Genomic DNA, 17,788 nt, shown 5'->3' on the forward strand with positions numbered 1-17,788 from the left:
TTATAATCTTTTAGTGTATCTTCCAAAGCAGGAGATACCTGCCCCAAAGACAAGGGGAACACTACCAAGAACAGAATACCCCATGAGTTTAGCCTGGGTTTAAGGTTTATCCAAGATCCATTTAGAACTGTCTCTAGTCTGACAATAGTCTCTTCATAAGTTTTTATAGTATGGAAAGAGGCCATAAACCCTTGTTTCTAATTTTCCCTTTTGGAAGCTTATCATAAATAGCCATTTGGGGAATGGCATAAGCTCTATAACAGGAACTAACCTAATTTGTGTGGTACTGTGTATGTCTTATGTATTGTACATAGAAATAACGTCGTTGAAGGGCTTAATATATCTATTACCTTTATGGAATGGGATATTGGCTTATAGAGTTAACTGGGTATAAACTCCAAAAGGACAATCATAGTCATTGCCACTTTCACTATTATCTGATACCTTAGTCCCATTTATGCAAGCCTTTTCAGAGAAGAAGCAGAGAAAATCAATATAACTGACAAGGAAATTTGATTGTTTTGTGGCATGTAACTTTTTTTTTTTTAATAACAAACATTATGACCAATAACACTATTCTGTTGGCTACGATCATGCAGATCAGCGTTAGGACATATCATGGACACTGAGGACATTGTCAACTCTTTAGGAATTTTATATAATCTCTAAATATTTATATGAATAATATTTTATTCATACAGATTTAATCAAGAGAAGTTTAGAAAATCCCTTTTAACTTGACCACATTTCCCATACAGTTCATAATATATCAAACAAACCTACTTATTTCTAGCACCTATCTTTTTATAAGGTAAAAGAATAAATCCTTTGTGATTTTCCAGGTGCCCTCTGGAAAATCCCAAAGACAGTTTTAAATAAAAAGATACCTTTTAGGGTCTGATTTTGAGAAGGCAAAATGTCAAAAGTGGTCAGGAAGTGTGAACACTTGGCTAAATAAGATCATAGGTTACTGACAAACAACAGTTGCCACGTATTTAACCAAAGTAACAATAAAAGATTTTAAAAGAAATTTTCAAGAAAATGTCATCATTTTAACAAGGAGAAAACCCAATTGTTTTTGCATGAATATATTGTTTGTATAAAAGCCCTTAAAAAATTCTGTAAATAAACCTATCAAATCTCAGTTAGCATTGACCATGAGAAATAATATACATTTTTACAAATCTACAACTTTCTATACCCATTTAGGTTTTGTCTTACACTCTTCTGTTTCTTGTTCTGCAATACCTAAATTACTTTAGGTAATTTAGGGCAAAACTACTTTTTTCCTTTAACAAAGATACATCCTGCATACCTTACATAACAAGTCCCCAAAAAGATCTTGGAAATTGTCTTCAAGTTATCATCCTACAAAACATAGTAACTCTTGAAATGAAGTTTGCAAGAATAAATAACTCAATTTGGTCAAAAACAAATTTACATTTTCATCATTTTAAACATCCAGTAGATATAATGCTAGCATATTTGGTCAGTAAGCCTGTATAAATTTAGGAAGAATGTATCCAAGTGGAATAAAACTGTATGCTTGTATTGTACTTAACATTGATAACTCAGAATACATAACTATTTTTATTTAACAATATTAAATTAGTCTGGGTTGCTAAAGTTTTTCCTAGCTTGTGTACACTTCTTAAAACACTTGGATTTAATTTTACCTTGGAAGTATTAGAAGTCTGGTTTCCTTAATTTCTGGGACTTTAGGAGTATTAATTTATATATATGATATATAAAAATATATATATGATATACATAAATATATATATATATATAATTATATATATATTTCTCTTTAAACAATTTGAATAGAGCTTTTTTAAGGATTTTTATATGTTAATTTGGTATAACCATCCAGAGGTAGGAAAATATAGATCAAACAGACAGACACAAATAGATAGTTTATAGCTTCAGTTAAAAAATTTTCAACCATGATCAGACATTAAAAACACAGACAAAAACAAAACTCACTAGCTTATATAAAAGAGCTTTCTCTCCTTGCTCCACTTGTATTTTTATCAGAATTTGTGCTCTTGGCAGATGGAACAAGTTGAGGCTATTTTATAGGAGGGCTAAAGCTTTCCCACTGTAACTTGTGAAGGAGACTTTTAAGATTTTCTTTGCCCTGAAGTGTAATTTTACCATATTTCTCAGGCCTATTTGATTCGTAGATGATTATGGGAAGAGTAACCTTTTAAGCACCTTTCTGGGTCAGTCCAACCAGCCTTTGCCATCCAGGATTTAGGACCTGAGGTTTTCACCAACATGTGTACAAGCTGATATAGGTCAGGAAGCCCTGGATCACATGTACCCAAAAGAATTATAAGTTCTTCTATGAATATCTGCTGGTCTTATTTGGGTAATTCTTTATTTATAGATATTAATTCAGTTCAGGTACTAAGTTTAAATTCTGCTATAGCTGGAAGACAGGTTCCATAGAAGGCTTAATCTTTAAAGAAATCTGGAACAGATAATTTTCCATCAAGGGGTTAAGAGGAACTGGTTATGGAAGCTATGGGGGATAAGCTGTGTACAGGAAGAAGGGGGAGCTTTGTCTATACAATTTTATCAGAGTATGTGGTGAGATGGTGGAGAAACTGAAGAGGTCTCCCACCACCCTAGCCTATTATCCATTCCACTGTCAAAAACCTGGTATCAACAGGTAGAAAAGAAGAAGATATACAAGATGGGGGAAATGAAAAAATAGATCACGGCTTATTCCCTAATGCTTGTCAGGATCAAGCTGGGGGAGAGAAGCAGCTAGAAAATTAGATCAGATTGGACTTGTTAATAACTAAAATTTACTATCCTTATATCTGAAAGTGATCTGAAAATTTATAGGATCTCTCTGAGATATCACCTAGGGACTAAGAGAGGGCCTAACAGACAGTTTGAACACAATCGGGGGAGAAATTTAAAGCTGCTTCTTGCTTGCATGTTACTGTGTTCAGCTTTTTTTTTTTTTCAGTAATTTTGGTTAAAAGGAATATAGTATGACATACTATCTAGAGGAGTGCTTCTTAAACTTAAATAAATTTTTGAGTCATGTAGGGACATTGTTATTGAGATTCTGATTCAATAGAGGTCTGAACCCAAGATTCTTCATTTTAATGAGTACTTTTCACTCAGTAGTAAAACAGCAAGGAGAGTAAGGTAAGTAAATAGAAACAGTAAAAGTAAGGAGACAACTTTTCACCATATTCTTTGGTACAAATGATTCAAAATCAGAGTTACAATCAAACATAAATGTTATTTGGTTTTGGAAGTTTTGATACACAAACTGAAATATGGCTGCCCAACACTAAACTTTCAAACTTCAAATAACATAGAACTTTGAAGAAATGGAAAATTTTAAACTTTTCTCAGTGTTTGAAATTATTCCTTAATATTCATTGTTATTAAACAAAAGAGTATTTTGAGTGAAATTCAAATTGTTATCTCATGCCTATTTTGGAATAGCTGTAATGGTAAAATCAGGTAATGTACATAAAAGTCCAAACAAGTTTTATTTGCTGTTATTCTATTGCATTCGCATGTAGGAAATGTTCGCATAAGAAATCTTTTAAGATGCAATATGACCACCCACATTAAAAATACATATCATATATATTAGTGATTGATTCCCAAGTGGAAAATAACTTATCTCCTCTCTTCAGCCTATAAACATACTCAAAACTAATCATACTGAAAACTCCCCTTCCTTCAAGGGAGAGCCCCCAGCTCTTTATCTTTTCTGGTAAACTTTGTCAAAGAGTCTACACCTATACATCCTCTTCCTCAACGCACTGAAATCTGATTCAGTCACCACTGCTTCTAGAACAACTTCACGAAGGCTAATACATTGTCAAAGGCCTATGTGTCTTTCAGGGCCATATCAAGTGTCATTGTCTCTATGATAGCTTATCTATCCTGCCTTTCAGATAGAATATATCCTTACTTCATCTGTATGCCTCTACTACAATTTAAATTAAACTTAAGTTGTAGAATGTTTATCACTTCCACTGCACTAGCCTCAAAGGGAAAAAGTCTTATTCATTTTGATTTATCTATGCTTAAGATAATGTCTGAAAAATTGAGGTTACTCAGTAAGTAGTGAATTGAACAGACCTAAAACTTATCTATGTAATGGGAAAACAAATTTTAAGAATAACAATCCTTATCCATATAATATATTAGTTAGTTCATATTCATTTTTTGACAGTTACTGTTAGAAATCAAACAGTAATCATTTGGCTGTGGATAACAGTGAAAATATACCCTAAAAGATGAATTACCCATTGTAATCCTTTTCATTTTAAATAAATCAAACAGCTAAAATTCTCTTTGACAGTCAGTTTGGAAGGCAGGAAACATTTATGCAAAAATCCAGTCAAGTATCTGTAAAATATATAGAAATAGAAATCAAATATGAGAGCTTTACAAGTGCTACCAGAATACCAAGCTAAGGATCATAAAGTCTATTAAAATCTGCTTGTATATTACAGAGTTAAAGCAACTGTAAAGACTAAAACCAATTTCAGTCTTCAGTTAAAAGTAATCTTAAGGAAAATCAGATATATGCTCAAAGGGCAGAGGTAAACTGCTGTAATGAAATATTTCTTAACTCTAAGAAACCATCTCTAATACATACTAATGAAATTGCATTCAATCTTGTTCTATGGCTGTAGATCAGGGGTCAGCATACTACCCCTAGCCTGTGAACCAAATCTGGCCCCTTACCTGGTTTTTGTAAATAAAGTTTTACTAAAACATAGTCACACTTACTCACTTCTGTATTGTTGCTGTCTGCTTTCACACTATAGCAGCAGAAGTGAGTAGTTGCAACAAAGAATGTAAAGCCTGCAAAGCCTAAAATATTTACTATCTGGCCCTTCGTAGAAAAAAAATTGGCCAGCCACTGCCATAGACAGTTGGAAATCTAGCTGAAAACCAAACCAGTTTGTCTATGTGAAGATTTCTCACTATTACAGAATTTAGAATTTTATACATAAAAATCAGTCATGAAATGTTGTATCTATTGATCTCACTTTTAATACACAAAAAGTTGTCATTAACATTTTACAAATGACATTTAAAAGATATTGCAATAAGAGGATATTGTAATAAGAGAATGAACACACCTATGATTCTGATCTAAACTAGTAGAAATGCTCCTATTCCTATTCTTAGTGTCATAGTTACTTTTTGGACCCTCTTCCAATTGCCAGCCCAAAATTACTTTGTAAAGCATTAACTAAAATGCAGGTTACCTAAATGAACCAATAGGGCCAGAATACTGCACTATTTAGAATCCTGCCTTTTCCTTTGGCAGAAGGGTACAACAGAAAAGTGTAGAAGGTAAAAATCAGTGTTTAATTTCAGATTCATAGTGCACAACTAAGTAATCACAGGTGGACAAGGACTTAGAGATCATCTGAAAGCTTCACTGATTTCACAGAAACTAGTCCAAACCAAAATCACCAAGTGATCTTTTTTGCACACATCCTACAGTTCATAAGTAACAGGGCTGGAACTGGTATTCTGGTCTCTTAATGCCTATATCCAGTGTCCCTGTCATATTTCTCATTTTTCCTCACGGTAAATGAAAGAGTTTTGCAATAGAGTATGTCATTGAAAATGAACTTTTCTACCACTATTGCTTCACTAAAAAGTAGAAACTTAATTCTTTCTATAGGAAGAGAAGAGCCAAGGTAAATATAATTACTAGGTTACATGAGTAGACCCTTAGAGTTCTCTAATGAATTATTTGAAAAAATAAGGGAAGGAGAAGGCTGAAAGAGAGAGAAAGGCTGAGAGAGAAAGAGGAGAGGAAATTTACAGTACCTCATTCTCTAATTGATATGAAGCCAATCTGTGTACCAAAATTGAGGCCATCTCGAACACGAGAGAAAAACTTGTCAGGATGACATGATGTACAAAGGTTGAGATCATGGTTTTGGTCTTGAATATTCTGTGGGAGAATTCCTCCCCGTTCTAGAAGAATCCTAAGGATAAAGAGTTTTAGAAAAAGACAGCAAGAGTTTACTTCATCAATAGCTAGAACAATATGAAAAATACATATTTATACGTAAGAGTTCTGGGAAAAATATGCTCCAGGCATATCTGTTACAGAACATGAGCTGTCAGGAAACGGTAGATTTCTGCCACCATTTATCAAATTTATCACTTAAATTCATACACAAATATGCAACCTCCTATATTATCCTTCAGGCATGATCTATTTTATAATCAAAATCAAGTACTTGGGTTTGTTTCCTGGACCATGTACCTCCCCACAAAAAAACAAAGCAAAGAAAAAAATCAAGTACTTAATTGAAATACAAACTTGTTAAGTTACCAGGGTATTTGTGAACAACATTTAACTGATTTAGACATGACATGTATATTAGTCACCTGGTTTTCCCACCTCTTTTCTTCCTAGTAACAGAAAATTTGTTTCTCCTATAAACAATTTATGATATGAAATAGGACAACAAATTAATGATACTTGTTCTACAGGTTATATTTAAAAATAAATTTCAATCCTTGATACTTATATTCTAAAGGAGGCAGAATCTGGGCAAGGTTTTGCTAACTAGAACAGAAACACAATTAATATTTGACATCTATTTTCCTTGGCAGAAATAACAAATATTTTTTCAACAGATATTAACAGCAAAACTTCATAAATTCAAACATGCAAGGTACCATAACCAACTTGAAAGTGACTGTATTTATATTTATTCTAAGAAATAATTTTAAAATATCAGTTTCCTGATAGTTCATTTTATTCAAGAGAATATAGCTAAGGAACGGCTGTGAAGTAAAGTACATACTAATTTTTCTATGTGAAGTTTAAGTAGACCTCACAAAACTATATGCCAACTGCTTCTTCCTTTACTTTTAAACGAAAAAGTTATGACAGGAAAACTTCTGTTATTCCAATTTAAATGAAAATAAATTTCCTATTTAAAATGTTTTACATAAGTGTGTGTTAATTACTTAGATATCTATCACCTGAATTTTTCTTGTTCTCTGAAATGATTTTCATTTTAGAAGTAATAAGCAATAATCAAACCTACAATTCCAGTATGAAATCAAACATACCTGGTGGCTTTGCGTATGTCAACATAAGGATTTGGTGAGTCGAACAGTCGTACACATTTAGGATCAAGATTATGAAATGCCTTTGCGGATTCCCTTGGAAGAGTAAAACAGCAAGGCCCTACTGAAGGCCCCAGTACAACAATTATGTCTTCCACACTACAGCCATATTCCACCATCATAGCATTTACAGTAGCCATAGCAACACCTAATAAAGTACCTTTCCAACCTGGTAAATAGGAAGAAAAAAAGAGGTAAGGAAAGTTGAAGGAGAACACAGTTTCACCTTAATTCACATCTAAGTTAAAAATGAAGAGTTAGTTTGTTTATTTGTTCAATCCAGAAACAGTAAATGAATCACAAAATTAATTATTACATTATAGTACTGGTTTTTAAATGGGATACCCTATGCAAAGTACCTGACACAGAAGAAACATTTAAGGAAGTTCCTTTCTACTTCCTTAAAAATGTTCTATACTTCAAGTTTCTCTGGGATTATACCCTGTTAGTCTTTTCTTTCTCTCCTTCATTTTATTTTTTTATATGCTCTATGGAAGGGTCACATTTCATTCTTTATCCATGTGAGTATCCCATTATTGCAGCGCCATTTGAATTTTTTGTTGGTTTTTTTGTTTGTTTGCTTTGGGAAGTGCGTGGGCTGGGAATTGAACCTGGGTCTCTCACATGGCAGGTGAGAATTCTACCACTGAGCTACTCTCACACCCCTTCTTCTTCACTTTTTTTTTTTTGAGTGCATGGTCCAGGAATTGAACCTGAGTCTCCTGCACGGAAGGTGGGCATTCTAACCACTGAACTACCTGTGCACCTTCTCCTTCACTTTTTACACTAAAATAAACATGTTCTATTTCAGTTAACAGTCCCTTTCACATCTTTCCCCAGTCTATCATCCCCATAACTGCTTTACTTTACTTCCTCTCTAGAGGATCCCATGGTTGCTCTTATATCGAACCATTTTCTTTGCTCGTGTTCTCATACTTGCCGAAGACAGAAACCTAGAAATAGTTCATTTTTCCTTCATCCCCTGTATGTGAGTTACATCCAGCTGTTCAGGTTGGCTTATAAGGACTATCCTTCTTCCTTTGTTTAGTATTCCATCTGTGAACTCTCTTAAAGCTAGGTACTCAAAGAGATCTGTCTCTTCAGATCAAGACAGGAAATGATGGAAGCAAGAGATATTTAGTTAGCAGGTTCAACCCCACTGATTGCCCACTGTGTATATGGTTATGGGAAAGAAAATGCCAGGATTCTACCTGGGTCACTAGGTGGATGGGATATCAAGAACCAAAATAGGAAATCTATGTGGTAGAGAACATTTGGGGAAAAAAATAGTGAGTTTTTGGCATGACGATTTTGAAGCACCTACGGATATTCAAGCAGTAATGTCCATGGGCAAGCAACCAGATAAAGGCATTTTGAGCTAATGAGAGACACTGTCAGGGCTTTTCTAGAAACAAGAACCACTCTCTTCCTCGGAGACCTTCCTTCGTTAATTATCCTCTCTTCTCTAATCAACCACTCCCTCTGGATTAGATCTTTTCCCAACATGTATTGTCATATACATATGGTTGAAAGATTTTTATTGAATTAATCCAATAAAAGGATTTTACATTTTCAGATATCATATAAAATAACGAGTATACAATCTATTTAATTGTACTCTATTTCAAGGTCAGTTTGTTAATTACTTGAAAGTTCAAGTTTATAACTTCATTTTAACTGTTTTATCTTGGATATTTTACAACTTAATGTTTCAATATCTAAGAAGTAACAAATAACATTTCCTTTTTACATCCAGAAACTGAGACTCAAATTTAAAGTAACTTTTTACAGTGTCATATAGCAAACCTTAATTCTAGTCATGCAATTCCACTATCTTACCTAGCTTAAAAAAAAAGTCAGTTTCTTTTTTACCATCTAAAACACTTGCAGAAAACCAAATTCTATAGTCATAATACAATAAAGCATCTAAAACTTCTTTACTTTTCTGATCAGTGAATAGTTAAGAGCCACCTGACCACAGCCATATTAAACTAACTATAGTTTTCCAAGCATATCCTGCTTTTTCTTACCTCCATGCCTTTATGCATGCCACTGCACCTGCCTGGACAATATGTCTAACATTTCTATTTCTTGTTGCCTAGACTTCAAGGTTTCTCAACCAGAGGCAGTACCACTTCCTTAGGAAGTGTTATGAGAAGGATGGAACAATTTGTTTTTTTTTTGTTATCACAATGACTGGAAAGTGTTATTGGCATTTAGAGTTTTGGGGGCCAAGGATGTTTAGTTTACAATGTAGGGCATCCTTCCAAAATGTCAATAACACCCTTGCCACACTGATACCTAGCCAACTCCTAGTAATTCCTCAAGAATCAGCCTGGGTATCACCTCCTTTGGAGATTCTACAGTGAGTTATGTAATTTGACTGAGATACTCTTTCTATCTCCTTCTATAGTAAGTCTATGCTGCCTTACCCTCATCATTACACTTATAATGTAAGATAATTAACTGTTTGTCTATCACACCAAACAAAAAGAAATAAAAAATTTTCCTATACTATGAAAATTAGTAAAATTCTAAATGATTAATTAAATATACTTACCAGAGTGAGCAACTCCACATGCTTTTTTGACAGGATCTGCGAAAACTATTGGTATACAGTCAGCACCAAGAGCTGCTATTGTGACCCCTCTCTGATTTGTGGTTATGCCGTCGTAAGATTCAGGCTCCTTCCTATCCAAAATCCAGATGTCACTGGAATGATCAGTCTAATAACAAAGGCGTGCAATAAAAATGTTTTGAAAATGGGAATTATAACACAGGCTTTTCTGAAAGTACTCATTTTTCAACGCAAAATTATATAACCAGTTTAAGATTGCTAGCATTCATTAAATATACCATCCTACATATGGTAAAAACCAAACTCACTTATTAAATTGTTTAAGTTTCCATATATTTTATTCAAGGGAAAACAGACTTTAACACTTAAAAATTCAATAGAGTCCATCATGAACATTCTCACTAGCAATGGGTAAATCTCTACCTGCAGCACTTTCCACAAAGTACTACTTTGGTGAAGGAAATTAATGAGTTATCAAATCAATGGTATTTTTCTTTTCCTAGACTCAACTAAAGCTATAATTCTGTAAGGAACAAGGTATTATCTCATCAGTGGCCTTTCTTCTACCACCATACAGGAACTTCCATTGAAATAAAAAAAGGGCAGTGATATCACACTTTCTGAGAATAAAGTGTAATTTTAGAATTGCAGAACTCCAAGGGAAAAAAAATATACATCATAGAATGACCTTCAGACCTTGGCGTCCCGATCTAAGAAAAACAACCATGAGCATTATTCTAAAATGGTAGCTAAAAAAACGCGAAATGTAAATGTTAAAAAGTATGTTGTTTAAAGTTCATATAGTCACTGACAGAGTCAAAAATATACTGTAAGATATGATGACTATTATGCACCTATAAGAGAATAAAGTAATGAAGCATGTAATAACATGAATGAATCTTGAAGATGCTATGTTGAGTGAAATTAGAAACAAAAGTACAAATACTTTATGGTCTCACTAATATGAACTAACATTAATGAGTGAACTTTGAGAGTTAAATTTGAGCACACAGGTAATCAGGAGATAGAAACAGGATAAAGATTAGGCATTTAATGCTGAAGGAGTACAGAATGAATAATAAGACTGATTATAAAGACCTAGAAATGGATAGCACAATACAATCTGATAGTGGTACAACACTGTAAAATGAAGCTGAGTGTGAGTATGGTTGAGTGACAAGGGCTGGAGGTACATATAACACCAGGGAAAGTTAGAGGATAAAAACTGAGACGGTATAACTTAGTGATGCCTAGTGATCAATGATGGTGATCAAATGCCTAATATAGATCGTGGTGGTGAAGGCATGGCTGTACGATTATACCGGAACCACTGATATTTTTACTTAGATTGGTTTGTACGATGTGTGAATAAAACAGTTAAAAAACTGAACAGAGAAATTCAAATGCTGGAGAAAATGTGGCAAGAGAGATGTCCCTATACACTGTTCGCAGGGAAGTAGTGTTATAGCCTTTCTGGAAGGCAGTGCAGAGGCTCCACAGGAAGCTAGGGGTGGGGTTGCCATATGATCTTGCAATCCCGCAGTTATGTGAGTATTTGGAGGAACTGAGAAGCAGAGACAAGAATGGTCTTTTGCACACTGGTGTTTATGGTGGCAGTGCTTGCAAACTGCAATGGATGCAGGTGACCTAAGGATATACTCTGAAGACTGGAAGGGGGAACTGTGGTGTATACATACAACGGACTACTGAGTAAGTGGAAGAAGGAATGAAGTCATGAGGTATGCAACTAGGTGAAAGAACCTTGAGGACAGGAAATTGAGTGAAAGAAGGCTGAAGCAAAAAGATATAATGCCTCACTGATATGGACTAATTATAATGTGCAAACTCTGAGAATTGAATTGAGAGTTTAGGCTATCAGCCTATTGTAAAGGTTCCTAGATTGTAAACTCTTACAGTAGTCAAATCTACTCTGGAGTTGTAACAGTTATTTCTAAATTCTGAGATGCTGAGCTCTTCATGTATAATCTGGTCATTTCACCGAACTTTTGGGTATTTGTGTGACACCTGAGACTCAGGGCTAGAGTTCTGCAACTATGAAAGCTGGCATTACCCCATATAGCAACTATTAAAAACACTGAAAATGTGATCAGACTTAAATTAGAGAAATGAATGAGGATGATATGGGTAGGTCTAAGGTAAATCAGACTAAAGGGTAAAGGATATTGACTGTATTTTAAAACTTCAACTTCTGTGTGAGACCAAAGGAAGGGATGTTTATTTGGTGCAACATTTATATTTTCAGTGGCACACTAAGTTAACTTGTATGGTCAGTTTATTCGAACACCATAATCACATGGAACCAAGAATAGGGAGTGAGATTTTGATGATTTGTACAGGGTGAAGTGATGCCCTGATATATCCCAGAGTAAGCTGAGCAGAAGATTAAATAGTATTTGTAGTCCTCTTGAGGGGCTGGGGGAAAAGGTGGAAATATTAAATTTCCCCACCTGGGGAAGACCTGATATTCTCAAAACCATTGGGGACTACAAATTTGATGTGACAGGCCCTTGATCTTGGGGCTTGTCATGATGAAACTTATTTCTACAAAGGAGAAGAAAAGCCAATTTATGATGATGTCAAGAGTTACTCCCAGAGAATCTCTTTTGTTACTCAGATGTGGCCTTTCTAAGCTAACTCCACAGGTGAACTCACTGCTCTCCCCTCTACCAGGGAGATGGTTCCCAGGAGTGTAAATCTTCCTAGCAATGTGGGGCTAGACTCCTGGCCTTGGCATCTGGAAGTAAAAAAGGCTTCTTGACCAAAGGGGGGAAGATAAGTGAAACAAAATAAAGTTTCAGTGGCTGAGAGATTTCAAATAGAGTCAAGAGGTCCTTCTGGGAGGTTATTCTCATGCAGCATATATTGTTTTTTTAGTTTTTGGTGTACTGGAGTAGCTAGAAGGAAATACCTGAAACTGTTGAACTGTAATCCAAAAGCCCTGATTCTTGAAGATGAATGAATAACTACAGAGCTTTTAAGGTTTGAACATGTGAGTGTGGAAACCTTTTTTGGCTGACAGTCCCTTTATCCAGTGTAAGGACAGATAAGTAAGAAAAAAAAAAGAAATATATAAATAAAACGTGGGGATGGGGATGGCATGTTTTGGGTGTTCTTTTTTACTTTTATTTTTATGTTTATTCTTAATGTTTCTGGAGTAATGAATATGTTAAAAATCTATTGTAATGATAAGTGCACAGCTTTATGATGATGCTGTGAACCAATGATTGTACACTTTGTATTATATCTCAATAAAGAAATCACTGAAAAAAAATAAAAATAAAATCAACTCAATTGCAAAAAATAGAGAATGTTCTTTAGCTTTTCCTAACTATAAAGGAAAAATTTACCTTTATTCGGTAAAATTTATCAGCATTAAATCCTGCAACATTCGCCAATCTACGCAGATTTTCTTGAACAACTGCCTTGGGATCTCTCCGTTTGGAACTACTGAAGAGATTGAATGAGCTGAGAGTTGGTATGTAAGATATTCCACCTGTTCTTGTAGTAAATCCATGTATGAAAATATCTATTGAAAACAGGCAATGAAGATTAAAGAGATGCTATACAATGGACTGTAAAGCATTTCAAAACCCATTCTCTCAACAAGACATTCTCTGTTCTCTTTAACTTACACTTGTTTATCTGGCTTCTAATTTCTATTGCACTTTGTACATCAATATGTTCTACATACTGCTTTGTGTTTGTCTTACATTCCCTATGGGATTATTGCATTACAAAAGGTATCTTCTGTCCCATTTTTCTTTGCATACCCAATAGCTCAGAATAAACCTCTTTTAACCCACAAGTAAGACCAACTGCTTTAAATTCCATCTTCCATGAAGGTGCCAATGAGTTGAGATTTAATTTCTAAACAGAAGATGCTTGGGGTCATAAATCTCATTTTAAAGGAGAGCTGGGGAAGATTTGTCTTAAAGCTGAATCTGCATAAAGCAAATTAATTTGTTTGTATGTATGTATGTATTTACTTATTATAGCTTTGAAGGCTTCTATCCCTTGACACCCCCATGTTGCAACTCATGCTAATGAGCACATAAATCCAAAAGGGTGACTCAAAGAAAGAAGGAATAAAAAAGGTGAACAATTCCTAAAGAAAACCTGGGTTTTCATGTACACAGTAAAAATATCAGGGAGTGTTTTTAATATACCTGGAATCATAGGAGATGTGATAATGGTTAATTCTCCTTTCAGTGCAGGCAGGCTTCTTAAATATGTTTCTATTTCATTCTTAATTTTTTCTAATTCTTGAGGGGTAATCATGTTCATTTCAGCAGGCTGTTTCAAAGGGTCCCCCCTCAAAGGCACCTGCAAATCTTCAAACTCAAATGTGTAAACATCAGTGAAGAGGTGATCAATAAATACCTTCACAAAGGCTTTCCTATGAGCAGGAAGAATTACCTTAATCCTGGTCAGGTTCTTTTCATCAATTCTTTGTTTAATGGTATACAATGATGCAGCCATACTGGAACTGCTGACCGTCTCAAATTCTCTCAAGAGAGCCGCTAATCCACTGCATGTTTCTAAATCACAATTAGCATGGGCACCACCTTTTTCACAGCTGATGTTGCTGCACCCCATTATGCAAAGGAACTTGGGCTTGGCCGTATCATTGCATCTGACAGCATTCAGTGTCTTCAGCAATGAAGGGCAGTTTTTCTGCGAGTTCAATTTCAAACCAGAGAGATCAATCAATATTGCTTCTGCCATCCTCTAATACTGTACAGACTTCTAAAAGACTTGTGCGAAATAAGCCACCTGTACAGAAAAAATTCGTATAAGAATGGGAAATTATATCAACATTCCTATGGTGGGGGGGGGGTGTAATTGCATTGATCTAAGACTGTAACCAGGTAAAGGGCAATTTTGGACCTATTTAAAAATTAGCTAACCCAGTGTCATAACAGAACCATCACAATGAAAGCAAAGCCATTTCCTGATTCATTTTGTAAAAGTTTGTATACATCTTTGCGGCAGAACAACAGTCTCTCCGTACTGCGCATTTCATATAGCATGCTTTTAGCACGGAAATAACTGTTGTCTTAGACCAAGAACTGCTTCTTAAATGACAGGGTGTCGACCTATGTGGTATGTCATCAATCCTTATGGGACTGTCACGTTAGGTCACACCCCTTCCTACGAAATACCGGAGCCTGAAGTTGACGAGGCTACATGGAGCTACACCCGAGAATCGCGTTTTAGGGAGAGAAAAAGTAAGGTAACTGACTTGATAACTCTACCGTGCTTCCTACCTAGTTTCCTTTTCATTCAACCCAAAGCAGATATTCTCACTCCACACCCCGCTCTCTCACCCAGGCTGCCGGCCTCCCTTCGGGGCCCCCCCCCACGGTTTTCTCTCACCGCAGCCCTAAGTCCACCCCACTCAGTAGAAGGCGACCGCTGAAGTAGATGTTGGCAGTTCTGAAAACAAAGTAGCCCCGGGCTTCTCAAGTTCCCTCAACCCGCCCCCTGCCCCGGCCCCTCGGCCGACAGCTCACTCACCGCGCCCCGAGGACACGTTCCGACCCGGGCCCTTCGGCTGGCCTTCGCCCTCCCGCCCGCCGCGTTCGCTCGCCCTCGCCGTGGGCGGCGCGCTCGGCGGGGGTGTCGGGGCTCCCAGCTTCCCGCCCTGAGCTCTGAGGAAAGCCGGGAGCCAGCGTGTCACCAACCTGCGGCCGGCGGCGCCTCCTCGCGGACTGAGCGACCCCGCCCGGCGTCGGCCCGGCTCCGTGAGGAAACCCGACGGCCAGGGGGTCCCGCCCGTGCGGGCGCCTGCAGGGGGCAGGAAGGAGTTCTCCAGCCGTGGCCGCCGACGCGGGACGAGCCAAGCGCGGCGCGCCCGCCACGGGCCCAGCAGTTCCGGGTCAGAGCGGCCCGCCGAGCCCGCGGCCCCGAGGCGGAGAGCTAGAGGAGCGGCGACCCGAGCGCGGAGGGCCCCTCTTGCCGGGGCCAGGCGGGTCAGCCGAAGGGACGCGGGGTGGGGGCCGGGGGCGGGGGTGTGCGGCCTCGGAATAACCCTCTGCCTGCCTTCTGCGAACCCCTTTCCCGCGCTGGCTGGAAGTCCGCGCCCCTAGGTGCTCCAGGACTTGTCGCCGACCCTGCGACGTGGTCAGGCCGCTTGCTTTCAGGACGGGAGCCCCGGCCTGAGAAACTCAAGTTAGCACGTGGCTGCTGGCCCCAGGCGGGCTGAGGGCAGGGCCTGGGGGTGGGGTGGGGCGGGGGTTAATAGTGGTTTGTTTGTTTGTTTCCTAAGAAACGAGTTGGTTGATTCTCCTTTGCCTTTTTGCTGATTTGTCCTTTCTTGCTGACAGGCCCAACCCTCCTTACCACTTGTATTAACAGACTTCCTGCATTCCCTTTTTAAATATGTGCCACTAATAGGAAAGTAGAAGTCACTCTCCCTTAGAACTGTGGTAAAGGTGCAAATTAGCATCCTTTATCAGTCCCCGGAGAGTATACATAAAGGAAGTGCTGTGGTAAAGGGAAAAACTATCCAACCTTCAAAGCATCAGCGAAAAGGTGCGCCCTAAAGAACCGATTATGGTGGCAGGTGGTCTTAATGGTTGCTGAGATGATAAAGACCAGAGAAAGTTTGCTTTAAGGAGAACGAGATTCTAGGAGATAGGGGTGTTGAGAAGATCGCTCAGAGGTAGGCAAGTGACTCCTCCACTTGACTAGAGTGCAATCACCAACTCACTCTTCAGTATCCCCGGCAGATGTTTTCGCCAAGATTGGTATTTTCATTATTTTTGAGGGAAATTTAAGAACACTGGTCAGAAAGTGTGCGCTCCGACTTTAGCTTTTTTATGGTAAATATCCCTCAAGCAAAATGAGGTCTAGTTAAGCAGGTTTAGAGCGCATCTCTCTGTTTTTAGAGACAGTGGTGGGGATTCGTTTTCTTCCATGCAGCAGCAGTGGTAGTAAAAACCTGAAAAATAAATATTTCAAAACATGATGCTGTCAAGGAAGAGAGTTTATTGATAGGTTCCATTTAGAAACCACTTCCTTTCACCATCTGGTCCTAGCCCACTATTTAGCCTCGATTCCTGATACTCTTAATCCATCCTTATTCACCACACTCCAGGTCATCTCAATCCTAATTGTACATTGGGATTACTAGTGTAGCTTTTGAAGAAAATGAATGTGGGGCCCTACTGCAGATATGCATCCAACCAGATTCTCTGGAAATTCAGCCTGGGCTTGTTTGAACCTCTACATATGATTCAGAGTCATAATTAGGTTTGAAAAAGTTACTTCCCTTTTTGCAAGCCCCACAAACCAAATGGTTTCTTGGACAGTCACAGGATTTCTTCCTTTACATACACTATTCCTTTTACTTATAATGCCTTCTCTTTCCCTACCTGTTTAACTGCTACTTATTGTTGAAGTCTGTTCAGGCTCAAGCATAGCCTTATCACAAAGCGCTGAGTCCTTGTCTCCTAACCAAGCAGAATTGTCTACATCTTTAGCGCTTTGTTGGAACAGAAGCAGCCTTTTCATAGATGCAGTCTGGGCCCATAGCCAATCATTAAATTTGAAAAGTCAGTTAAATTTTTACTTCATAAAGATGAATTTTATGGTATATTAATTTTTATCTAAAGAAATAATGCTTTTATTATTAAAAAAATTTTATTGTAAAATATATACAACAAAGTTTCCCATTTTAACCACTTTCAAGCTTACAATTCAGTGGTGTTAATTATATTCCCAGTGTTTTTCTACTTTCACCATCCATTACCAAAAATTTTCCATCACCCTAAACAGAAACTCTGTACTCATTAAGCATTAACTCTACCCCCAGACCCCTGGTAACCTATATCTACTTTCTATATACATTTGTTTATTCTAATTATTTTATATAAGTGAAATAATTTGATATTCATCCTTTTGCGTCAGACATACTTCATTTTTCAACATGATGTCTTCAAGGTTCATCATGTTGTACTATGCACCAAAGCTTCATTCTTTTTAATTGCTAAACAATATTCTGTTGTATGTATATATATTTTGTTATCC

The 17,788-nt window shown here is 37.2% G+C and overlaps 2 protein-coding genes across 17 annotated transcripts in view; one reads left to right on the forward strand and one right to left on the reverse strand.

Moving 5' to 3' along the window:
• The window catches only part of LACC1 (laccase domain containing 1), a 70,160-nt gene extending 54,576 nt beyond the window's left edge, over nucleotides 1-15,584 (reverse strand). For 7 of the 13 annotated variants that reach the window (XR_013174561.1, XR_013174563.1, XR_013174562.1 and 4 more), the window contains exons 1-7: nucleotides 15,442-15,583; nucleotides 13,924-14,530; nucleotides 13,105-13,283; nucleotides 9,719-9,884; nucleotides 7,102-7,327; nucleotides 5,839-5,999; nucleotides 1,316-4,392 (exon numbers count right to left, since the gene is read on the reverse strand). Coding sequence is in view for 5 of the 13 variants with exons in the window: in XM_077158312.1 (XP_077014427.1) it covers nucleotides 5,840-5,999; nucleotides 7,102-7,327; nucleotides 9,719-9,884; nucleotides 13,105-13,283; nucleotides 13,924-14,482 (1,290 nt within the window). In the remaining 8 variants the exon portion in view is untranslated. Of the gene's footprint in view, nucleotides 1-511; nucleotides 4,393-5,838; nucleotides 6,000-7,101; nucleotides 7,328-9,718; nucleotides 9,885-13,104; nucleotides 13,284-13,923; nucleotides 15,112-15,133; nucleotides 15,219-15,274; nucleotides 15,345-15,441 lie in introns of those variants that run through there. The other 6 variants (XR_013174566.1, XM_077158312.1, XM_077158308.1 and 3 more) reach the window with 5 other exon arrangements.
• The window catches only part of CCDC122 (coiled-coil domain containing 122), a 96,950-nt gene continuing 93,885 nt past the window's right edge, over nucleotides 14,724-17,788 (forward strand). Inside the window, exon 1 of one of the 4 annotated variants that reach the window (XM_077158321.1) lies at nucleotides 14,724-14,990. In XM_077158321.1, the coding sequence (XP_077014436.1) occupies nucleotides 14,838-14,990 (153 nt within the window). In that variant the 5' untranslated portion in view covers nucleotides 14,724-14,837. Of the gene's footprint in view, nucleotides 14,991-15,617; nucleotides 15,730-17,788 lie in introns of those variants that run through there. The other 3 variants (XM_077158314.1, XM_077158329.1, XM_077158328.1) reach the window with 3 other exon arrangements.

The sequence above is a fragment of the Tamandua tetradactyla genome, chromosome 4, assembly GCF_023851605.1.
Source record: "Tamandua tetradactyla isolate mTamTet1 chromosome 4, mTamTet1.pri, whole genome shotgun sequence".
NCBI lineage: Eukaryota > Metazoa > Chordata > Mammalia > Pilosa > Myrmecophagidae > Tamandua > Tamandua tetradactyla.